The sequence below is a fragment of the Pseudonaja textilis genome, chromosome 1 (genome assembly GCF_049901715.1).
Source record: "Pseudonaja textilis isolate UNSWEBS1 chromosome 1, rPseTex1.2, whole genome shotgun sequence".
NCBI lineage: Eukaryota > Metazoa > Chordata > Lepidosauria > Squamata > Elapidae > Pseudonaja > Pseudonaja textilis.
Window position 1 is genome coordinate 62,840,280 of NC_141990.1, and position 24,458 is coordinate 62,864,737.

Genomic DNA, 24,458 nt, shown 5'->3' on the forward strand with positions numbered 1-24,458 from the left:
TTGATTTGGGGAGTCATGTCATCTGCTGGTGTTGGTCCACTGTGCTTCATTAAGTCCAGGGTCAACACAGCCGTCTACCAGGAGATTTTGGAGCACTTCATGCTTCGTTCCGCAGACAAGCTTTATGGGGATGCTGACTTCATTTTCCAGCAAGACTTGACATCTGCCCACATTGCTAAGAGCACCAAAACCTGGTTCATTGACCATGGGATTCCTGTGCTTGATTTTGAGCCAGCAAACTCGCCTGACCTGAACCCCATAGAGAATCTATGGAGCATTGCCAAGAGAAAGATGAGAGAAATGCAGAAGAACTGAAGGCCGCTATTGAAGCATCCTGGTCTTCCATAACACCTCAGCAGTACCACAGGCTGATAGCTTCCATGCCATGCTGCATTGAAGCAGTAATTGCTGCAAAAGGGGCCCAAACCAAGTACTGAGTACATATGCATGCTTATACTTTTCAGAGGTCCGATATTGTTCTGTGTACAATTCTTGTTTTATTGATTGTATGTAATATTCTAATTTTCTGAGATTGTGGATTTGGGGTTTTCATGAGCTGTAAGCCATAATCGTCACAATTATGACAAATCACGGCTTGAACTATCTTGCTTTGCATGTAATGAGTATATCTCATATATTAGTTTCACCTTTTAAGTTGCATTACTGAAATAAATGAACTTTTGCACAATATTCTAATTTTTCGACTTTCACCTGTATGAGAAGAACCCTTAATGAAGAAGGCAACCAGCTAAATTTATTGTTTTATTTATTGTTTTAATTTTTTTATATGGTATTTTCATTTGGTGAATAAGTCCTCTAGAGTCATGTCGGCTAGATGGGTAGCATAGAAATTAAACAACCAAACAAAGCTGTAGAGTAGGAGTGACTAATCCTGGTAACTTTTAATACTTGTGGATTTCAACTGGAATTCTGGGAGTTGAAGTCCATAGTTTTTAAAGTTCCTAAGGTTGGACACCCCTGCTCTAAAATTTAGTCATTATATATAAAACACTCCCAAGGCTCAAATCTTATGCCTCTTTTTCTCACTCTTCTATTTTAGGGAGTAAAAACTTCCATTTCTCAAAATAGGTTTTTACATGTATTTTCCTAACAAAATAAATCTGATCACATAGCCTTTGCTTCTGACTTTGTTAGCTTTTACTTTTCCTATCTGGTACAGGCAGTCCTGATTATTTGCAGTTTCGGTATTTGCAGATTCATTTATTTGCAAAAAATGTATTTGTAATCCCAGAATCTGTGCCCAAATTGACCTCTGCTGTCCTAGGAAAAAAATATTTGTTCTTTGTATGCCTAAATATAACATGTTTTCTCACTCTACTTTTTTTCTTTTAAAGCCTCTAAATGTATTTTTTCATGATGAAAATCACATAAAAATAGGTGATTTTGGGTTGGTAACAGTAGGTGTCACTGACAGACAACGGACAATGAACAAGGGAACATGGAATTACATGGCACCTGAGCAGGTAATTATTGTTAATAATTATTTTGGTGTATGCCCCGAAAATCCTTTTGCAATGCATTTGCTTATTTCTGTTGGATATACAGGTAGTCCTTAATTTATGACCATAACTGAGCCCAAAATTTATGTTGCTGACAAGGTAGTTAAGTAAGTTTTTCCCCAATTTTATGATCTTTTTGCCACAGTTGTTAAGCAAATCACTGCAGTTAAGTGAATCATGCAGTCATTAAGCGAATCTGGCTTCTCCAATTGACTTTGCTTGTCAGTGGCTGACTAGGAAGGTTACTAATGGTGACGTGACCCAGGATAGTGTAACTCTCATAAATACATGCCATTTTCCAATTGCCTTATAATTTTTTTCCAAAGATATAATATTAAAAAAACGACAAGGACAACAACAACAAAAGACCAAAATTACAAACACAACAAAATAATAATAATAAAAATGTACATAACATGTATAAATCCAACATTAAGCATACTTCATCCAACCTGGTTGAAAGTTGACAGATATTTATAATTAAAGCTAATGGATCCCCTCCCCTAGATTTGTGAGTCTACAAATAATTATAAAATTTCACATCTATAACTGCAATATTTATTATATTTGACATCACAATTCTTTGAAAGATATCTCAAATGTAGAAAGTTGGTATCAAATAGACCCGATATCTGTTAGCTGAAAAAAAAACCTAATTACTAATAGCCTCCCAAAATGAATTGATTTTAAATTCTTCCTTAACAGACTGTTATTGTATTAAACTTGCAGAAACTCCATGGGCTGCTTCCATGTTCTTATAAAGTCCAAAATATTGTCTGTAAACCAGGAGTCCCCAACTGTGTGGTATGGCCCACTGGTGGGTTATGAGCGGTTTGCAACTGGGCTGCAGAAACAGCCAGTGAAGTGAGCGTGCATGTGCATGCACATCCTCACTTTCACATTAATAGGTTCTTGCACATTTTCTGATATGCCTCCATTTCTTAGGTAAAACTTTTTCTCCATCAAATCCATTAATAATAAGTTAGGTATTAATCTCATCCACACATTTAACTTCTCTCTTGTATGCATACTCATGACATTTTTCCGGTGGTTTAACCCAATTGCAGATTCTTCAAACCTTTGATCTATTTTAATCCAAGTCCCTGAATTTTGACCATAAGGATGCTACAATGTTGGTTAAGTGTGAAAACTGGTCACAAATAATTTTTAGTGCCATTGTAACTTTGAGCGGTTACTATATGAATGGTTGTATGTTGAGGATTATTTATATAGTTTTCCATTTGTAAGTTCTCTCTATTGTGCTATAATTTAAAGGGAGACTCTTACAAGTCAATAACCCTCCCCCCCCAAAAGCATTAAATTGTTCCATTTCATCTAAGAGAAAATTGTCTAGAATTTTTCCAAATAACCTTATGCTAAAAATTAACTTTTATTGTGTTATTATTTACTCTCATGCATTTTTCCTCAACAGCATAAGATTGTATACAATTCTTTTGCTTCTAGAAACTATAAAAAGCTGATTGAAGGTTGCACACATCTTTGAAACAAAATTCACTGATTCACCCTGTTCTTTGTTTTTACGTTTGAAGTATCTAATATTCTTGTGTTATGTTGTCCATTAGGAAGGAAGCAATTATGACAAGAAAGTAGATATCTTTCCATTAGGATTAATTTTGTATGAAATGCTTTCCCCATTTTACACTGGCAGTGAGAAATGTCAGGTAAATAATCCACTTTTTTCCTTACATCTGCCTTGCATGTATTTCTTAATAAAGATAGGGAAAATGTGTTCAAGCTGCTTTTTAGACTGACTTATTTAATGTAATGTTAGAAAAATAAATTAAAATAGATAACTCCAAAAAGGTATACATTAACAAGCTGAGCAAAAGGAGAAAAGCTATCCGCTCATCAAATTCACCAATGGAATGCCTTGGTGTAAGACTCACAGCAGATATATGGGGAGAAAGATTATTGTTGAAATAAAAGTAATAAAGTTCTCAAATTTTCTTTCATCTGCTGATTAAAGGCCATAGGGGTTGGCTACTACTATTATTGGCTACTGTGTACATATTGTAGATATGGAGTTCTGAAGTAGGCTTTTGAGTTATAAACATTTTGTTACAACGCTAGGCAGAATTGTACATATCTGGCATCACATATTTGAGTTGGGAAGTTCCATGGGTGTCTGTTAATTTACATATCATTGAAGACTTTGTAACTTTTTACAGGCCTAGAAAGTGTCTATAGGTCTGCGGATTGGAACTAGGCCTATTTCATATATATTTATATTATTTATAATATATGTATTACTGTTTTATATGCTTATGAATACACGCATCCCTATGCTACGACACCAAATAGTCTTTCTGCATGCACACATTTGTAGTCTTATTTTCACTGGTTCTCTGGAGGTTTTTCCGTGAACCGGAGAGGGTGGGGTGAGGTTTTGTTTGCTGGAGGCGGCTTTGGTTGTTTGTGCAATCTGGTTTCTGGCATGCCATAGACTGGTGCTGGTCCATGGATCAGTGGCTGAGGACCCGTTCTAGAAAGCATCTTACAAAAGCAAATACTCTTAGCTGTTTTAATGTGGGATTTTTCTGTTGCTAGGTTGGTAAGCTGGCTAGATTTATGAAATTTAGCACAAATCCTTTAAAGTAGAGTTGTGTACTTTAAATATACTCTGATTTTTCAGGAATGGCCCAACATTAAAGAAGGAAAACTTCCAAAAACATTCACTAGGAAGTTTACAAAAGAGGTATACTATTGTAAAACATCTTTTTAAATTTTTTAATGTTTTTCTTAATTCCATGTTCATTTCTTAATTTTTATAATATCCTCCTCTTCATTTATAGACTTCTCTAATTAAGCAACTGCTTTCCAAAGAGCCAAGTCAAAGACCATCAGCAGCGGATATTTTGAGAATCCTAAAAGGCCAACCTCATACACTACACACTTGTTAGTGAATTTGTCAAAGCGCAGGTTTTTGGTTCATGTTTCTTTTGCTTTTCCTGATGTCTGAATACACAGATTGCGAGACACATTGAAATGTGAAGAATTGGGTTACTCATTGCTATATTTGGGATTTCCTGAGAAGTCAAATGCAAAGAACTTCAGCAGAATGGGAAGATCTAATGGAAATAGAAAGAATGCATTTTGCAAGACCTTTTAATCTCATCCTGTGTGCAAATGCATAATGGCAATCTGAAGTATCTGGATTTTTTTTTTTTAACAAAGAGTTTTAATGTGCCATTCCAATACTGTTGCTATACAGTTAAGTTTAATATTGTCTAGGGAAGTTAATACTATTCTTCTAACTCATGGAACTACTCGTAATCAAGTGTTAGTTGCTATCTTTTGCTTTGTGAAAAATAGTACTATGTGATAAATCTACAGTTTTATGATGAGAGTATTCACTTCCTTTCAGATTTTTTGAACCTTTGCAAATGAATGCTATTGGAGCTTCATATAGATACTACAGTATTGATTTATGAAAATGTTATAGATGATATGGGTTGGTTTCTTTTGCAGAACTGTAGATGTAAATCCATAAATCAACCTTTTAATTTGCAATGCATACATGGGCAGTTGTTTTGGAAAGACAATGCATTTAATTGCACTTAGCTTTCATTTTTCTTACAATCAAGAGTAATGCATCTAACAGTGCTTATAATTATGTTGTTTCTAAAACAGATTTATAGAATACATTCTAATATGCTAACTTGCATTTGTGTTTTGAGAGTTTAAGAACCGTGGTGGCGCAGTGGTTAGAATGCAGTACTGCAGGCTATTTCTGTTGATTGCCAGCTGCCTGCAATTTGGCAGACTGAATCTCACCAGGCTCAAGGTTCACTCAGTCGTCCAGCACTAAACAGTATATAAGTAAGTGCTATTGCTATTAATAGCAATAGCACTTAGACTTATATACCGCTTGATAGTGCTTTACAGCCCTCTCAAAGCAGTTTAGAGTTAGCATATTGCCCCCAACAATTTGGGTCCTCATTTTACCCACCTTGGAAGGATGGAAGGCTGTCAACCTTGAGCCTGGTGAGATTCGATCTGCCAAACTGCAGTAGGAGTAGCTTGCAGTACTGTATTAAACCAGGTCTGCAGGCGCATGTAAACCTGGGTAGCTAGCACTGTAGCTCCATATGATTAATAAAACATATAAAAAACAAAGGACATTTGCTATTTATATACATTAATTATATTTTTATATGCAGCCCAAGACAATTCTGCACTCAGTATAGTCCCAGGCAAGCCAAAAATTGCTATCCATGTTCCAAATCATTTAATGTATTAATCAATTAAACAAACAATATAAAATACAACAGTGAGGATACAGTCAAAGTTTGAAAAAATATCTATAATAATGATAAAATGATGTAAAACTTTTAAACAAATAGACAAACATTAATGGAATCCAGATATACAACTATCTCAGTCTTTTCATATGTCATCTAGCACATATTGCTTTGTCTTCTCATTTCTATAATATAAAGAAATGTTAAAAATGAACAATATATCTCCGGAATTCACCTCTTCAGTATTGTTTTTTGTCCAGTATAAATTGTGTAATTTATCTAGTGTATGCAAATTCTTTGGAAAAAGAAAAGCTAGAGCACTTCTGAACTCAACCCCAGATTATGCAAGAGGTGGGTTAGAGGATCTTTGACAGATCTTTGTAAAAAAAAAGGGGGGGGGGCGGGGATTGAAAATTTTGTTTCAAGCTTGTTTTTTTAATAAAAATTATATTTGCTATGAGTTTTTAAAACATATGAAAGCAAATGAAATATTAATTTTAAGAAAGATAAGCTATCTGTTTTATTTTTAAGAACAGGTATGCTAAAGCATTAGTTTTCAATAGAAAAAAACCCAGACTTTTAGGCCTATGCTTGGATAAGGTAAGGAAGAAATCTAAGGATTGTTTTTTTTAAAGGAAAATTTGAAGTTTTTTTCTACCTGCATCTACTGACTAACATTAGAAATGATATCCTTTAAGATGGAGGAGGAACCAAACCAAAAGGAAAGATTAATATGTTGGTCAAGATAAGTAAATCCACAAAAATTTTGGCTCAAAAACAGACAATTATTAGTGGATTATTACATGTATATCTTATGAACATGCCAATGAATTGTGACCTGTAGTTATAATAAAGGCATGGTTTTACTGAACCATGGAAATTTGTATGCAGCAGTTTAAACTATATTAAACTATGTGAACTAGTTAAAGCTTAAGTACTTGTTTTGCTGGCTACTAAAGATCTTTTTGTTCTAGACAACTTGGGAGAAAAACCTTGAAGAATCTCTGAAAAAAACCATTGAAAAAATAAGATAAATGGCTAAACCACAACATGTGACATGTCGATTAGTACAAAGGAATTCCCCCAGGGCTAAGACTGAAGACAGCATTATGCTGTCAGCCAGGTTATTCCTACTTTTGGTCAACTTTTTGTAGAAAAAGTTATTCAGATTGCAAGAAGCTTAAAATAAACTCAAATCAATGATTAACTCAGCAACTGTGGTGCATAAACCAAATCACAGCTGTATGTCTATGCATTAACTCAATGTTGCGTAATAATTTTGTTTTAAAAAAAGAAACTTTAATAAAGAGAAGAAAAGCACAAGGTTTTGTGTATGTTGAAGAATGAATTATTTTCCATGAGCCCCTCATCAAATCTCATGTTCAAAGTTTTATTGTGAACCTAAACAGAATGATCTTTGAACAGTTAAATTCATTATTGTTTTAGGGGTTCTTGTAATTTTTACTTTGCTGAAACCAAACCATGCATTTATTGAATCTACACCATCTAGTCAATTATGTTAATTTTAATTTTGTTTTTCAGAAGTAAACATAGCATTGTTTTAAAAAATAACTTGGTAAAATAACAAATTAGTTCCTATTCCAAATAATTTTTGAATAGAGCAGAAAACCCATTTTATACCCAAACATAGAGCATTGAGAAACGACCAATTTGCTCAATGAAAAATAGAGAACATAGTTCACAGCTCTGCTCTTCATTGAAACTACAAAATTTTGCTATTGTTTTGAATTTTTATAGATTTATTCATGATCTGTATATGTGGTCCCAGGGCAATTTGAAGATAGATCTTCTTGATCTGCAAAATAAAATAAAAAATGGAAATTTGCAGAATTTACAAGCAAACATGCATCCAGTACTAGATTAGAAGTTTGAAATGGAAAATGTATTTTGTTTCAAACCCAAAGCAAATAGTGCATCTGAAATGTTCTGAGTTGACTGTATTCTGAATTTTATTTCAAGCACTGAATACTCTAAATGGGCAGTTCCAAGCTTATTTCTTCTTTAAGTTGCCAAGTTTTATTCCAAGGTTAGAACAGGACACCTAGGTTTATTCTGACCTCAGAACAATACTCTTAGGAGATTGGCACAGTGCAACTGGGCTCTTTTAAAATTGGAATATTTAGGTTTCCATGAGAGGCAATCAACATAGAGAAACTGAGATGGTGAGTGAAAGCTTTTATCCTTCTTTACAATTTACAAACTTATTTAGAGTAAGATCCCAACTTTTATCCAATCTCTTTCTTTCCTGATTTGTACTTTGGTGAACATATCATCTTCTCTGGGACTTTATTTCTCTTCCTCCAGGGAAACTAATAGTTGACTTTTCTTCTCCCTCATCTGGGAATCAACTACCGCTCTGTGCAGTGATTGCAGCTTTACTCCAATTTTTCTTTGAAGCCACTTCCTTCTACAAGAGTCCTTATAGTTGCCTCTCCTTATTTTTCCTCGTTTTCTTTTCTCTCCTTCTCACCCCAATTTTGAGTTAGACCAGCAGCATGTCCCCCAACAATGCCTATATACAAGGCTTGGCTAATGGGAATGCTGTCTACATGTATTCCCACAATGCTCTTTGCTAGCAGCAAGATCAGCTCATCAGCCCTTGCATCAATACATCTGCACTTCCAGGGTAAAATTGGATTTCCTCTCCATTTTCTTCTCCTTTTGCTGACTTACACCATTGCAAACACAGCCATACTAGGCCATTAAAAGATTTTTTTTACATAAAAGATCCATGACTATAGTAAAACATTCTGAAACATCAAAGTTTTCAAGAAAATTACTAGAAAATAAGTAATAAAAAAGCAATGCAATCAAAATAAATCATGAACAAAGAAGCAAATTCCACAGTTATTTCTAATTTGAATTGTTTGATATTTTTAAAAAAACAGTTTAGGTTTACCTTGGTAGGCTGTTCCGCACCAGATGCAGTAGAGATACTCCTCTCTTAAATAAGTTGTTAAACTGATTAACTTTTCCGATTCCTGAAAAAGCACCAATAAATAGATCTTTAAATGCCATTGAATAGATCAAACAATCTGAGAAAGACATGTGTAATCATTGATTTGGCAATGAAAGGTTACATTAAATAAATTAGAATGTTTAACTTCCACTTTTGCTGCTCCTATTAATGACTGTTTTAGGACTCTTAATGTCTCATTACTTCTTATTTCTTACTACTAGAAGAAAAACTGAGGTGCATCTTATTTATGAGCACATAAAACCATGCATGAAAAGGATTGATCAATGATGTCACTAAAAGTCAATAGATTTGATGGCACTTCATGAAAACATACATCATATATAATTCATTATATGTTAACAAGTCATTTTTTGACTCCTAGTGATCACATAGATTTTTCCCCATACTGATCTAACCCAAACATGGTCTTTCAGATCTCTCAACGTGCCCTTCATTGCCACTGTAACTAAATCCATCCACCTTGCTGTTGGCCTTCTTCTTCTTTCCTTCCACCTTTTCCAGCATTAGAGCCTTTTCCAGAGAACTAGGCCTTCATATAATATCTTTGAAAAAGAATCAATTGAGCTTGGTTCTTTATGACTTGAGTGAGAACTTCAGGCTGATTTGTTCCATGATCGATTTGTTTCTTTTCTTGATTGTTCATAGTACTCTAAGGAGTCTTCTCAAACACCAAAGTTCAAAAGCGTAAATACCCTATACCAGTGGTCGCCATCCATTTGGGTAGTTCACAGAGAAATGTCACCCCCCCAAAGCACGCCCCAAAGCAATTAATCCGGCGGCGCGGGAACATAAGGCTGCGCTGCCCACAGGGCCCATGGGAACACAAGGTTTGCATTGCTTGCATTGCAAACAATACGTAGTGACGGGAGGGGGAGAAGGGCGGAGGGAGAGAACTTGCCCCATGCACCTGGCCTGGCCACCGGGCTGCTTCTTTCCGCTTCTTGCTTCAGGCAAGGAAAGCAGCAAAAGTCTTTCTTTCTCTCCCCCAAACTCCACCAGAAATGAGTCTTTGGGACCCTGCAAGGCATCCTGCTCCAAGAGGCTGCGCCGGCGCGACAAGTCTCAGATTAATTTCTGGCGGAGAGAATTTGGGGCAGAGAAAGACTTTTGCTGTTCCCCTCACATTAAGCCAAAAGCCCCCCCCCCCCTCCAAGAGCAGAGCTGGAGTCATTATCCCGCGATCCCAAATAAAGAGTGATCAATCAGTAGGAAAACAGGGTGGGAAATTTTCCAGCAGACTTTTTGAGGGATTTTCCCAGGGACTCTGCTCTGTGGGGTTTAAAATTATGAGTTTGGTGGTCCCTGAGATCCAAAATGTTGGCGACCCCTGCCCTATATTATTTTTGAAATACCAGAGCTTATACTATTGTGATTCAGGAAACAGGACTACCAGCAGCAAAATGGGACACAGTTATGGTGGCAAAGGTTATTATACTGCTGGAAAATCTGAAGGACTAGGTTAGTGACAGACCATTATGAAGAAAATCTATGTGGCCTCTAAGAGCAGAAACTGCTTTCATGGCACATTGTAGAGCAATCAATGTATATTGTGCTGATGCACACATACATGGATGCACTCAAGCTAAACCAAACTCAATCAAGAGTGATGAGAACACATGCACTTTGTTCAATATATTTCCTGGCAGTAAATATATTTATGTCTCACCTAGTTTGGTGATCACTATGGAGCATCATAATATAAAGAATTACCAGCCAGACTACCAAAGACAATTGCTAAAACAAAATCTGAACATGTACTTACATTGAGTTCATCTTCCTCCTCCTCCTCTTCTTCATCTTTGTCTTCTTCAGTCTTTGTCTTTAACCAATACCAAACCTCCTTGGGGACTTCAAGGCCCTTAAATAAAAACATGGCCAATAACTCATACTCTACACTAAAAAAGATTTTTTAGATGCTGTAACCTTTGCCCAAGTGACAAAAAATTATATGAAACACAAAGAGAAATTTTAGGAGACGCTATATATTAATAAAGCACTTGATTTCTTAGACCTTGTGGTCTATTTCATATTATCAGTCAGATTATCCTTTTAAAATGGATTTTTTGGTGATGAGGTGAGTTCTACTTTCATAGTATCACTTTGCCAGGTCTGCTTAGACCTGCAGTGTTTAGACTGCAGGGAATGCAGAATTCCATCCACAATGCTTTTTCACATATATATTACGAAACTGCTGGGTAAAGTAATTCAGAGACCCTGGGCAAACCTAACTGTGTGAGGCCACCTTACATCTTCATTTCTCAATTTCAATTTTAGATTACTATGCAGACTTACAGCCATTCATTTAGTAATTATTCAAAGTTTGGTACTGAAGAAAATGACTTATGACCAGTCCTCACGCTTACAACTGTTGCAGCATCTTCACGGTCATGTGATCAAAATTCAATTGCTAGGAAATCTGCAGGTATTTACAATGGTTGCAGTGTCCTCAGGTCATTGAATTGCCATGTCCGACCTTTTCAGCTGGCTTCTGACAAGCCAAGTCAATAGGGGGAGTTGGATTTGCTTAATGACTGTGTGATTCACTTAATGGCCATGGCAAAAAAAAAAGTCATAAAATCAGGTGTATCTCATTTAATGACCACCTTGCTTAGCTACAAAATTTCCAATCCCAATTAAGATTGCAAGTTCAGGACTAACTGTAATTCCAATGAAGGCTGTTCTACAAGCTTCCGTTGCTCCAAGTTGTCACTTCTCCATAAATAATGTGTAAGGATAGAGTCATGTTACATTCAGTCTCTACAATCTGCTAGCTGCCAGTTACTACTGATACTTCAAAGAGATTACTTGACGCCCAAATATTTGCTGGAAAATTATTTCATGTATGCAGTAGCCAGGATTATAAACCTTGCTTGCACAACCATTGATACCTCCAGCATGGTAGTTAATTTCTGCTTGAGTATTTGGGTTATGATGTTTTTCCTACAGAATTCCCTAATGTTTGCTTTTCACTTAGATGTTGGAATGACATACTGTTGTACAGTATTGTTTCTAATACTCTGCATTGGATTCTCATTCTACAAACTGCTTCATTACTTTTATAGAAAGGGTTGTATATATGCTCAGTTAATAATAATAATAGAAATAAAAATGCAGCCCAAGGCACTACAGCATGGATCATAGTTTTGGTATTTTAAGCATATTACATTGCAGTACTAAAAAAGAAATCTTTCAAAAAGTTGCTCTTGTTGGTAGCGGTCTTGTGAACAGCCTCCTGCTTGCTGACCGATGAATCCAGGCCAATCATTTGTATAAATCTAAAAGACTTTTTTTTTTAAATAAAAAAAATCAACTCATGGACGTACCAAATGTATCTACACTGATACATATTTACAACAAAGTTCTTGTAAAATGTTTCCTTAGTTTGTTGAACTCTATCTATTTGGAAGGCTAAAGTAGGTAGATCAAGGCAGGGCATAAACTCTGATTTCCATAAGCCTCTACAGGCTAAAATCATAAATAAAAGTTTAATTTAAACTTACTTTCTGTGTATCTAACTGTTGGCAGGCTTTCTGACTTTTCTCGAGGTCCCGTTTTACTTGCAGTTGCTCCTGCTTGGTTTTCAATCTCATTCTTAATAAAACAATGACAAAACCACAATCAGTAAAGTAATTTTTATAAGAACATTTTTCCTGTTCTAGATATTAATAAACTTAATGTATGAACTAAAACAGAGTAGCTTCATCCCTAATATTGTTTTTTAAGACAGGAAAGAATCTGAGATCCTCCAGGAATAGCTGGAAGTCCCAGTATCTTTCCACAATGATCATGTTGGGTCATGCTGAGTGCTGAATTAGGTATACAGCAATCAGCGTTAATTCTGTAAAATTCTGGATGTTATTCAGCTTTATCTCATAGTGCCAGGATTTATACCAAGGACCTTCAATACACAAAATACATGCTGTCCAGGTTAAATACAGCTCTTGCCTAATTATGGCATTAGCAATTAAGAGAAACTGTGAGAGGAATAACATAAATGGAGAATATTACTTGAAGAGCTCAGTTGTCTGCTTTTCCACTTGTTTTTTCACATGCATTTTTTTCCTGTAGTTTTCCAGCTTTTCCTCAGCTTTTCGTTTTTGTAATTCTTCATGGCCAAGCCCACTTCTTCCTGTCCCAAATACAAGCAGTTGTTTGACGGATTGAGCAATGCCATGTTTAAATGAAAGAAAAAAGGTCAGATATTTCACAAACCTGTGGTAATATTCAGAGGAATGGGCTCAACTATCCCCTTTCCTGCAGAAGGAAAAAAATGTATTTGCTATTAGTAAAATAGCAGAATAACAGTAAAATAACAAAATAGCATCATTGTACTTGCTATCTTTTATCTTTACCTTTTATCTTTTTGATTTTATTGTAATATCTTTCTTGGATTGCTGTAAGCTGCATAGTTATTGAGAACTGGGTGGTATACAAATTTAAAATATTAATAACAATAGTATTTACTATATTCCCTCCTATATGTATATTTTTTAATTTCTTAGATTTATACTCTGTTTTGTCTTCTATGAACTCAACAATCTGTTTAATTGAAGCAGGTTAGCCTGCAAGACCATACTGGTTCTCTGGTCTTAAGGAACTCAGAAAGACACTCCATTCTTTTGTAATCTTCCCAAGTCAGTCACTTCATGAATTTTGTTTTTTTCTCCAATGTATCAACAGACAATGGCAGAGATTAGAAGTTGGCTTAGAATTGGCAAGAACTCAAAGCTCAAATCCTAGACAAAAAGTTAATTAAGCAACTTCTGGAGTAGTCTTAATTTATTTCATTGAGTTGTTGAGAAAGTAAAATTGAGAGCAAAGAAAGAAAACAAATGTGTTATGTTGAGGAATTGCAGAATATAAATGTAACAAGTAAATTGCTAGATGTCTCTGGCTCCCTTTTCCATTATTGTGTCAGCTGCAGATTTTGTACCAGCACAACTATTTATGGGGCATTAAAACCTGATTCCTTAGCATAGTCACAGTTCAAAAACTGGATGTGGAAAAACTCACCACTTTTGCCAAGAGGCTGGCCACTTTTGTACCCCATCTTCTGAAGCATAGCAAAACCTTTATTTTCATTCCCCAAAGCAACATTTAGAAACATTTCACGTTGCTCTTTTTCTTGTTCTTTGATGCTCTTTTGCCTACTTTTCTGGTTAGCTTCTTTTACTTTTTCCTCTTTTTTAAAAGTTTCCTTCACACGTCTCAACATCGGCATTCCTGGCCTGATGTCCTGACTGAATAAAACAAAAATTTTACAAGTTACCTAAATACAAGATACTGTCAAAAAATCATTATCCTGCTTTAAGTATGTTTATAGTTCTTTAAAAAAATTTTGGAGGTTACGGTTAGGATTACATATGGTAGGAGACCTTAGAAGAAGACTAAGTACAATCCCCTGCCCAAGGCAGGAATACTTATTCAATTCTGGACAAATAGTTGTCCAGTCTTTTCTTAAAAACTTCCAGCAACAAACCACACACAACTCCAGGATGCAAGCTGTTCCATTGACAAATTGTTCTCACTGTTAAGAAATTTGTCCTTAGTTCCAGATTAGGTCTCCTTCTGATAAGCTTCCATCCACTGATATATCAATCCCTTCTTTCTGATGACAGCTCTTCAAATATTGGAAGATAGCTATTATGTCACCCCTAAACCTTCTCTTCATTAGGCTACTAATAAAGAGTACCCTTACTTAGTACCTTAGCCGTTCCGCATTGGACATCTATAACCCATTTCAAGAGAAAAAAAAAAGCTGAAGTATTCAGCTAATGGTTGGAGACTTCAAAATGGAGTATACAGTTCATACAGTGATATAGCAGCTTCCCTGGATTTACAAATGTAACCTATTTTGTTTTGGGAAATTTCTAATTTTTGTAGATATTCATGTTCTTTAGAACTGCATACCAATGATTTAGAAACAGGGGTCTTCAAACTGGACAGCTTTAAGACTTGTGGACTTCAACTCCCAGATTTCCTTCTCAGTCATGTTAGCTCAGGAATTCTGAGAGTTGAAGTCCACAAGTTTTAAACTTGCCAAGTTAGTAAGAAATGGACATTACATGTCTTATAGCTGGAAAAAGCATAATTCTACAAAGACGGAAGGACATCTCTTCCTTCTCAATTTTATAGTGATCCAAGTTTAATTCTTGTCATAACTGGATAAGAGTTCTATTGTTAGGAATATTCTAAATTTGTTACCCTAATATTTATCTATAATTTTAATGTTCTATTTTGTTTTTGCCTCAATGTATAAATATATTCTGTATAATAAATTAACATACTTTAAAGATTATTTAGCATATATGCATGATAACTAATGAATTATATTGATAGTGATTAAAGTCTTACTGATTTTTTCTTCTTCCATTTTCTTTTGGAAAATAAAACATATATATGCTGTAGAAGCTTATTTGTTCACCTGTATTTTAGTGCTAATTTAACTCTGTAAATTACATTCCTCAAAGCTGTTCTATGTGGGCAGAATTTTAAAGCAAAATGTGTATTTTTAAAATTGTACCCAAATTTTTAATTGGGTATTGGATATCATAAATCATTTAAGCTTCAGCATCCTTACTAGGCAAAGGCAAGCAGGATATACTTGAAAAACACCCACTTACTTAATAAAGGAATCAGACATATAATCCTCTTCTACGTCATCCATGATTCATATCAATCTTCCACCTCCAACCTTGCTACCTATAAATACAGTTCATGATTAATTTAAAATGCACCCCCAAACACTTTTTTTTTCTAGAGGAAAATTCCATACTTATTAGATGCAACGTAAACAAACCCTGAATTTGATCTTTGCCCCCCAACACCCTGATTTCTTAGCTAGCCAGAGTATCAGCATCAGCACAGAAGAAAGCCAAAGCAGTTGGTCTTTTGCTATGTAAACTCCAAATCCAGGTCATTCTCATTAGTGGAAACTCACTGGGTGAGGCTATTTTATTTAATTCAACTCATCTAGATTGCTATTGAATGACAGATGTGATCCAGGACTGATCTAACCATCACGCAACCCCGGGCAACAATACTCAACATTTAGTGCTATTCCTTACGGACAACAAAAACGCAGCACGCCGAAATCCTTCATTCCCCAATTCCTAAACCGCCGCACCGTTGCGCCTGCGCTTCGGTGGCGGCCTCACTTCCTGGGTCTCGAGAGCGCATGCGCAGGAGCCGGCGCTGCTTCAGCTGGTCGCGGAGAAGGGCCGGACCGGAGGCGTAAGCCGCGGCGACCTTCGGGGCTCCGCTGTGTCGCTGAGGTGGCCGCCGCTGCCTGAGGTGGGAACTATCAGTCGGGAAAGGCTGGGCAGGGAGACGCGGGGCTTGCACTCGGTGGGGAAGAGCTCGGTGGGGAAAGGGGGTGGGAGAGCTGTAAAGACCGCAAGAAGGAGCGCAGGACGGTGGCAGCCTTTCCGGGTGGGAGCCGCTGTACCTCGGGTTCCCCATTGAGGCACCGCCCGCCGGGGTGGCATCCGTCGTCCTTGTGGCTGGTTTTTCCCTGGGTGGATGGATGGATGGATGGCAGGCGGGTGTGACAGTGGCCCGGGAAGCTCGGACCTGCGCTGTCCAATTGACAGCGGCCTCTTAAAGGTCCCTTTCCAATAATTACACTTTGGACGGTCGTCACGGGACAGTCTCCGATCTTGGGTTGCAAAACTCCGGAGACTGCTAGGTGGCAGAAAAGAGGCGCAGTTTTCTTGTGTTTCTCCTTAACCTGCCCTTCAGGTTTGGGCAGTACAGAGCTGGTGACCTTAGGATGCAAAGGATATACAGATAGATCTCGACTTACAACAGTTGGTTTAGTGACCATTCGAAGTTACAGTGGCACTGAAAAAAAAGTGACTTATGATCATTTTTCATACTTACGACCATTGCAGCATCCCCATGGTCATGTGATTTACTTTTGGATGCTTGACAGCTGGTTCATATCGATGACAAATTGCAGTGTCCTGGGGTTCTGTGATCTTCTGACAACAGAAGATTGTCACCTTCTGACAAAGTCAATGGGGAATCCAGATTGACTTAACAACGGCATTATTACCGTAATTTAACAACTGCAGTGACATACTTAACATATGAGGCAAGAAAAGTCGCAAAATGGAGCAAAACTCAACAAATTTCTCACTTAGCAACATAAATGTTGGGCTCAATTGTGGTCATAAGTCAAGCAGTACTTGTATTACATAGTTGTGTCCAGGGTGGGACCCCGTTACAATAAGCCATGTTTGCATAATATGCTTACCTCTCTATACATTAGAGCTGCTTTGTTATTATAGATTTGCTTTGACTGCCCTTCCATTTCATGTAAGTGATTCTGGGTTGTTCATAATGGGTAAACACAAACCAATAAAAATAAGGTAAAAGCTGATATACAAATGTATAAAAACTATTCATAATCTACTCAATCCACATTTTTTTCTGGTGATGCATGATGTACTGAACCATAAACTATTATGTGGAATTGTATTTGGCTGCTTGGTGTTTCAGTATGTCATATCAGCCCAGCTACTGTGTGGGGTAAAAGGACTCCAGTATGGAACTATTTTACACATCCAACATCAAACCGGGGTTTTAACTGGCTTAATGAGATGTATTGATTGAACACAATAATTCAGTTACCATGTATCAGTCACATTGTTAAGGTTGTTCATTCACTCTCTTTGATGGAGATTTTAAAAAACCTGTTCCTTGTAGCAGATATGTAGGTGGCTGAATTAATAAATAAAAGACCTTCTAGAAAAATAATAGATTAACCAGTTTAAATGCATGTTAAGACTGTTTTAGGTGGGATATTTTAAATCTGTTGTTTTTCTATTTATTTGTATAACAGGAAACAAGGGTAGTTACTGTACAAAAAGAATTTCACCAGCTATGGAACTTGCTCATAGTTTGTTATTAAATGAAGAGGCTTTGGCTCAGATCACTGAAGCAAAACGGCCAGTTTTTATCTTTGAGTGGCTACGGTTTCTTGAGAAGGTGCTTGTAGCTGCTAACAAGGTATAATTTTATTTTTTATTATTAAATTTATTTGCTACCCATCTCATGGTTTGACTTGATCTTTGATAATATATTTCTTTCAGCCCTTATTTTTGTATTAATGACTCTTCTGTAATATGGCCAAAGTGACATGCCTGAAATATTTTGAACTGCCTAAATATTTGATTCTATCCTACAAAATAATTGGGCTGTTTTGTTGTTTATGATTTTAATAATGCATATTTATACAGAAACTCCATTTTCTGTTCTGAGATTATGTTATGGGAGTATTGTATGTATGTATGTATGTATGTATGTATGTATGTATATATGTATGTATAGGCAAGGTTGACTCAGCCTTCCATTCTTCTGAGATCAGTAAAATAACCCAGATTGTTGGGGCAATATGCTGACTCTGTAAAACTTTAAGTCTTATTAAGTCTAAGTGCTTTGCTATTGCTATTTTTGGTCTGTGATCTTTTTTTTTAAAAAAAAGCTGTGATTGACACAAAGTTTTTAACCTGATAATTCAAGTTTTTAGTTTAAATTAAACCATTAATTTGCAATGAAAGGCTCGTTAAACTATGCATTATAATTTCCTTTCCAAGTGAATGGGATCAGTATTTTGAAAAATGCCAAAGGCATTTATGAAAATAAACTTGAGAATGAAGCAAGTATTTTTAGCTTTATTTAATGAATCCTCTAGTCTAAGTACATGGGCATTGATTTTATGTTCATATTCAGACATAAAAAAAATAAACTTCCAGAAAACATCTGAATCAAATGTTGCTATGATATAACAAAGTTATAATGAACTTCATTAATTTCATATAAATACTGAACAAGTTTTGCATTTGTTTCATTAACAGACAGATGTAAAAGAAAAACAAAAAAAGCTTGTTGAACAGCTGACAGGTCTTATCAGCAGTTCTCCTGGACCACCAACAAGGAAATTACTTGCTAAAAATCTTGCTGCTCTATACAGCATTGGAGATACTTTTACTGTCTTCCAAACGCTTGACAAATGTAATGATATCATCAGGAGTAAAGATGATACTTCTGCCTATTTACCGACCAAACTGTAAGTAAATGTCACCTACCAGAAAAATTCCACAATCTCAGAAATATATTAGGGAATATATCCAGTATGTAAAGTCATATGAGACTATTTCATTTGATTATTTTACATATAAAATGCTTGAAATATGCCAAATTGCTGGTAGACGCATTTTATTTGAAGAAAAAATTATTTGAAACCACAAGGTCAAAGTTAGGAAACTTTACATCTGTTACCTCACTACTAATCTGTTCATCTATAAAATCATTGCAGTATCCAGATTATACCTTTGGATTATTTGAATTTTAAAGTTTGTGCATCTTTGCTTGAAAACATATTGGCTTGATGCTCCCATTTAAAAGACAGAAACTTTTGAGCTGAGTTTGACTGCTAGTGATTAAATGGACACTTTAAACAACAGTGGAGAAATGGTTTGCTATCATCTTCTTCCACATTATTTTTTTATTTCAAAGTTTATTCTGAAGACTTGGGATTTTCAATTGGTCTCCCTTCCATGGTTTCACCTTAGCCCTTTTTTTTGACAGAATCTATTAGTGTAAAATAATCAGAAATTATCTGATCAAAATTATCTTGATTTTTGTAGTACTGCAGTGGCATGTGTTGGAGCATTTTATGAGAAAATGGGAAGGATGCTGGGCAGTTCTTTTCCTGAAACCGTTAACAATCTCTTAAAATCTTTGAAAAGTGCTGAAGTAAGTAAAAGAAATGTTCACAGAATATTTGCATTTTTGCACTGTATTCATTTAATTAATTAAGAGTCTGGTAATTCTATTGTACAACAAAAAGTAATTTTGGACCATCTAGATCAGTGATGGTTAACCTTTTCAGCACCAAGTGCTGAAACATGTGTGCACACCAGAAACCAGAAGAGCAGCTCCTTGGCATGCGCATGCACACCAGCCATCTGGTTTTCCAGTTTCTAATGTGCATGCGTGCACGCTGGCCAGCGTGCATGCATGGTGTGGGGAGCTGCTGTCTGGTTTCTGGTGCTCCTACGCACGCAAAGACTAGCTGGGAGCTGCTCTTCAGTTTCCGGTGCTCCCGTGTGCGTGAAGACCAGCTAGGTGGCATGTGTGTGCTGGAACCCAGAAGAGCAATGGGCAACAGCTGGCATGCCCAGAGAGATGTCTCTGTATGCCACTTCCAGCACATGTGCTATAGGTTCGCCATTACGGATGTAGATAGAAACAAAATTCTATGTCATAGATTTTTGTGGGCTTCAGTGGGTTATGTTCATGAAAGCTTGTGGCATAATAAATTTACCTGATGTTAAGATGTCACCAAAATCTTTGTACTTCTCAAGGTTGTGGTGAGCTAAAAATAGAGATGTGACTTGTAATTAACATAGTTACTGCTTGAAATAAATGTTACATTAAATCTTAGTGCTTTTTTTGTATTTCCACATACAACTAATACATTTTCATGTAAAGCTAATTCACATTAATAAAAGGCAACCAGCTAAGCCTATGATGAGCTGAAGCACTGTTTGGCTAGATACATCCATACAATGTACTATACAAAATAATTTATACACTACAACTACAGGACAGGAGTGGTTCTCATAAATGTTGGAGAAGTCATGTTTCCATCAGTTCTTAAACTTGTGAGGTGAATAGAGATTGCCTCTATCAATGACCTCTTATGATTTCCTAGTTTAATTTTGAAAAGAAAATTAGAAGCATTTTTTTTTCTTTTTTTAAGAAATGGCTGAAGGGAACGATAATCTTTTTCAATAAGCGTGAAATGTGTCAAGTATTTGTGAAATAAAATACTACAATATATGTTTAAAAAAGAATGAATGTTGATTTATATGAGTTCCATAAATTGTGATCTTGGAACAGAATTTTCCAGCATCATATTTAGGAATAAGGATTGTGATCTTTATACTATATTAAAAGGTAATGTTTATTATTATGATAAGTTCCATTTTTACATAGAGATTCAAGAATATTTTTTTCATTACAACATATACTGTTTTTAAATAAATGAGAAGCATGGTTTTGATAAAAATACAATATATTTATGTCTTCTGGTGATTTGCAGTCACAGGGACGGAGTGAAATATTAATGAGTTTACAAAAAGTCTTAAGTGGCTTGGGTGGTGCAGCAGCTTCTTGCCACCGAGATATTTATAAGAATGCCCGGTCTCTCCTGACAGACAGAGCTATGGCTGTGCGCTGTGCAGTAGCAAAGGTAAGCTTGCTTAAATGTTTAAATGGAAGAAACATTGCTGCATCATTCATAGCATTTTCTAGGTACCTAGGATTCTAAGTATGCTTTCTGCATCGTACAGCTTGTTGTAGAAATAGGCACTGCCCCTATAATCATATAACTTTTTTCTCCTACAACCACTGTTATAGATTCTTCTGGAAAAATACTGTGATATGCTTGCAGTTTAGTTTGTTATCACTTTATGAAGGTGTGTAGCTTGCTGCAGTGCAATATTCACATTCACAGTCTTATTTCTGACATTAGCTGTTAAAGTTGAGGTGAAAATCAAATATCCCAAAGGTGCTTTTTCAAAAGGCAACTGGACTTTCTTGTTTTCCTTTGAAGACATTTTGCTTCTCATTCAAGAAGCTTCTTCAGCAGTTACAATTTGTTTTTAAAAGGAAAAAGGATAGTAATTGTGATGGCTGAATTCAAAGAATGAATGGACAAAATTTCAAAAAGTATTAACAGTTTTGGGATTTTTTTTCTTGGCAGTGTCTACTAGAACTGCAAAATGAAGCTGTGTTTATGTGGACAACAGAATTAGAAAATGTAGCAACTCTATGCTTTAAGGCACTGGAGAACTCAAATTATGGTGTACGAGTTGCAGTATCCAAACTTCTGGGGACAGTTATGGCTACAGCACTGATACCAAAGCAAGCAGCAGGTATAATCCATTGAGTTATTCATATTATTATTTTGTTTTTCAGCAATAGACACATGGATAAACTTAAAGTGTTTACTATTAACTGTAAACAATGATAAAAACCATTTATTTTTACAGTTAATTTTGTGAAAATTTTGTATTAATTTCATGTCTTTAAAGTCATTGGTATCTTTAACATGACATAGTACTTACCAGAATCTCAAAAATACAATGAGAACTGATTGAAAATATTCCATTGAATAACATTTTATTTTTATTTGTTTAAGTGATGCGCCAGAATGTGAAGAAAGCAACGTTAGAAGAGGTTTTAGAACTCATGGCCACTGGTTTTTTGCGAGGAGGATCTGGGTTCTTAAAAAGTGGTGGAGAGATGTTAAAAGTAGGAGGATCTGTTAATCGAGAAGTGCGAGTTGGGGTTACGCAGGTAGGTTTATTTTAAAATGCTATAAAGTATTTTCACAATCAGGGAAACAAAAATAAAACCCCACAGCTTCATAGAACTAGCTAGAAGCTAGTTCTGTACATACTAATGAACACATAATGATTGCTTTTCATTATTTTTCAATGATATTCTTGCAGTTCCAGCCAAATAAATATATAATGAGATTCAAAGAAGCGTGCAGGTATGCCCAGTGGCCATTTCGCTGTTTTTTGAAAAGTCAAGGAATAGAATTCTTTTGAAATGCAGAGCTTTTTCAACAGCAATAACAAGTGGCAGTGAATAAAACTTATTTACCTACTTGTTTATGCTAAAGAATAGAAATACTACATTGACTGCTGCAGACATAGGCAAGAATAACCTCATCCTTCAGGTCCTAATTATAACTTGCTCTACAAGGGAGTAGATTAAATTCGGTAGATAAGTGAAGATGCTTGTTAAATTCCTAAGAGAAAAGCCTTTGCTCAAACTCTTGACAGTCCTCTTCAAGAAATTTGTAGCATTTGGGGGGTTTCGAACAACCTTGAGGCCATATATAATGAGATTGTCATATAGCCTCACAATATTATCATGATATTAAAAAGCTATAAGTATGATGAGAACTAGTTATAGCGATTGTAACTAGTTTTCATTATAGATGGGGTGTTACTGAGTTTGATAAACCTATGTGATTGTAATATTAGAGGGCCTGATCTGGTATTTTTACTTCAGAAACAAAACATTATATAATTTTAAGGGGTGGGATAGGGGATATTGGAGAATTGAAGGTAAAAGGTATAAATAGAATTTTAAATACAGAATACAAATCCCCTATACCTCAAGTAACTTAATCATTTCAAATTTTTCAGGCCTATGTTGTCTTTGTCACAACCCTAGGAGGTCAGTGGCTAGAACGCAATTTTGCAACTTTCCTGTCACACGTGCTGGATTTGGTTTCTCATCCTCGTGCAACTCAAACTCATGTAGAAGCTGTCTACTCTCGGAGATGTGTCTCTTTTATCCTCAGAGCGACAGTAGGAAGTTTATTGGGAGAGAAAGCACAGATTGCTGCTGCTAAAGATATTTGTCAGGCTATCGATAAACAGATGAAGGCAGTCGGTAAGAGAAAAAAAATTAGTGCGTGCATGTATTGTTTTTATTATTGCTATCCAATCTTTTTAAGTCTAGGATAAGGTGGTTTTCACATTTATTGATCTACGTCTGTATGACACTGGCTTATGTGGTCATGATATAAATGAGATCTTTTGCAGCAATTGTGTGCCTGAAGAATAGAGTGTGAAAATAAAATGCAGTACAGGTAGTCCTCGATTTATGACCAGTTATGGGGAATCTTCCAAAAGCTACTTATGACTCAGTCCCAAAGTCAAGGCCATTACAGCATCCCCATGATTGTTCACCCTTACAAATGAGTGCAGGGACGTTGTAGCGCCCCACTGCCTATGTCTTCCCCATTCCACACCACTGTGCTCCACATCCTGCTTCTCACCCTGCATCATCCATCTCATACATATGTTTTGAAGATCTCTGGAACCTGGGTTCGGGAAGGAGGGTAGGCCTCACTATTACTGGGCTTCTTCCTCATGCACTCCGAAATACTTTTTGGGAACCTAGTCTGAAGCAGTATGTTTTAAATGTAACAGAATGCTGGGTTGCTTACCATTTTTCAATTTACTTTGACAGAAACAGTTGTGAATGATGCTAATATTGAAAACAAATCAGGAGCAGCAGAAGTTGCCGCAAGTCAACATGTAATGGTTTGTGCTCTTCAGGAGCTAGGAAGTTTAGTTCAAAGCCTGAATGCCACTGCATCACCCCTTATACAGGAACCTTCTATAGGTAAATCGTTTAAGACTGCCATGCTAGGCACACTAAGAATAATTGTGAAGTTATTTATTTATTTTTACCATTTAATTACGTATGTAATGCAATACTGATATAAAATATAAACCCAAAGTACCAGTGAAAATGAGATGTTTCCTCATCAGATGGCTTCTCTAGTTTTCATCCCAGTGAATAGGGATGCACCAATATACTTTTGTTTGTTTTGTTTACTTAAAGTTCAGTTTCCTACCTTTCTAATATATCAGGGCAGTTAATAATGTGAAAGTGATATAATAGATACAGATTTAAGAATGTAATATGCAATCAAAACAATAAAATACTAAAATGTTGATTTTATTGATGCTATTTGTTTTATTTTTCAGCATAATCAAAAAGATGAAGCATAAAAAAATAAAGCATAGCGATAAAAATATAAAGCATAATAGAGACTTGGGATTTGGTGTGATT

The 24,458-nt window shown here is 35.9% G+C and overlaps 3 protein-coding genes across 10 annotated transcripts in view; 2 read left to right on the forward strand and 1 right to left on the reverse strand.

The window, feature by feature from the left end:
- EIF2AK2 (eukaryotic translation initiation factor 2 alpha kinase 2) overlaps nucleotides 1-7,105 on the forward strand; it is a 47,250-nt gene extending 40,145 nt beyond the window's left edge. For all 3 annotated transcript variants that reach the window (XM_087936206.1, XM_087936194.1, XM_087936199.1), the window contains exons 17-20: nucleotides 1,356-1,484; nucleotides 3,104-3,202; nucleotides 4,174-4,236; nucleotides 4,334-7,105. In XM_087936206.1, coding sequence (XP_087792332.1) covers nucleotides 1,356-1,484; nucleotides 3,104-3,202; nucleotides 4,174-4,236; nucleotides 4,334-4,441 — 399 coding nt within the window. In that variant the 3' untranslated portion in view covers nucleotides 4,442-7,105. The remainder of the gene's footprint in view (nucleotides 1-1,355; nucleotides 1,485-3,103; nucleotides 3,203-4,173; nucleotides 4,237-4,333) is intronic.
- A 46-nt stretch (nucleotides 7,106-7,151) lies between these two features.
- On the reverse strand, nucleotides 7,152-15,915 carry GPATCH11 (G-patch domain containing 11). Of its 3 annotated transcripts, none has more exons than XM_087936273.1 (9): nucleotides 15,855-15,915; nucleotides 15,407-15,485; nucleotides 13,797-14,023; nucleotides 12,996-13,037; nucleotides 12,792-12,912; nucleotides 12,284-12,374; nucleotides 10,546-10,641; nucleotides 8,703-8,784; nucleotides 7,152-7,598 (listed from the first exon to the last, which is right to left on the reverse strand). In XM_087936273.1, exons 2-9 carry the CDS (start codon nucleotides 15,448-15,450, stop codon nucleotides 7,543-7,545), a joined length of 759 nt encoding a protein of 252 aa, XP_087792399.1. In that variant the 5' UTR covers nucleotides 15,451-15,485; nucleotides 15,855-15,915; the 3' UTR covers nucleotides 7,152-7,542. The 3 variants fall into 3 exon arrangements, with proteins under 3 accessions (XP_087792399.1, XP_026551276.1, XP_026551277.1); XM_026695491.2 differs by having other exon boundaries at nucleotides 15,851-15,915; XM_026695492.2 differs by having other exon boundaries at nucleotides 15,832-15,915.
- Nucleotides 15,916-15,945: 30 nt separating this feature from the next.
- The window catches only part of HEATR5B (HEAT repeat containing 5B), a 45,784-nt gene continuing 37,271 nt past the window's right edge, over nucleotides 15,946-24,458 (forward strand). For 3 of the 4 annotated variants that reach the window (XM_026695488.2, XM_026695489.2, XM_087936129.1), the window contains exons 1-9: nucleotides 15,963-16,076; nucleotides 17,629-17,795; nucleotides 18,644-18,855; nucleotides 19,436-19,544; nucleotides 20,896-21,045; nucleotides 21,559-21,730; nucleotides 21,997-22,154; nucleotides 23,018-23,267; nucleotides 23,850-24,005. In XM_026695488.2, coding sequence (XP_026551273.2) covers nucleotides 17,670-17,795; nucleotides 18,644-18,855; nucleotides 19,436-19,544; nucleotides 20,896-21,045; nucleotides 21,559-21,730; nucleotides 21,997-22,154; nucleotides 23,018-23,267; nucleotides 23,850-24,005 — 1,333 coding nt within the window. In that variant the 5' untranslated portion in view covers nucleotides 15,963-16,076; nucleotides 17,629-17,669. Of the gene's footprint in view, nucleotides 16,077-17,628; nucleotides 17,796-18,643; nucleotides 18,856-19,435; nucleotides 19,545-20,895; nucleotides 21,046-21,558; nucleotides 21,731-21,996; nucleotides 22,155-23,017; nucleotides 23,268-23,849; nucleotides 24,006-24,458 lie in introns of all 4 variants that reach the window. The other variant, XM_026695490.2, reaches the window with a different exon arrangement.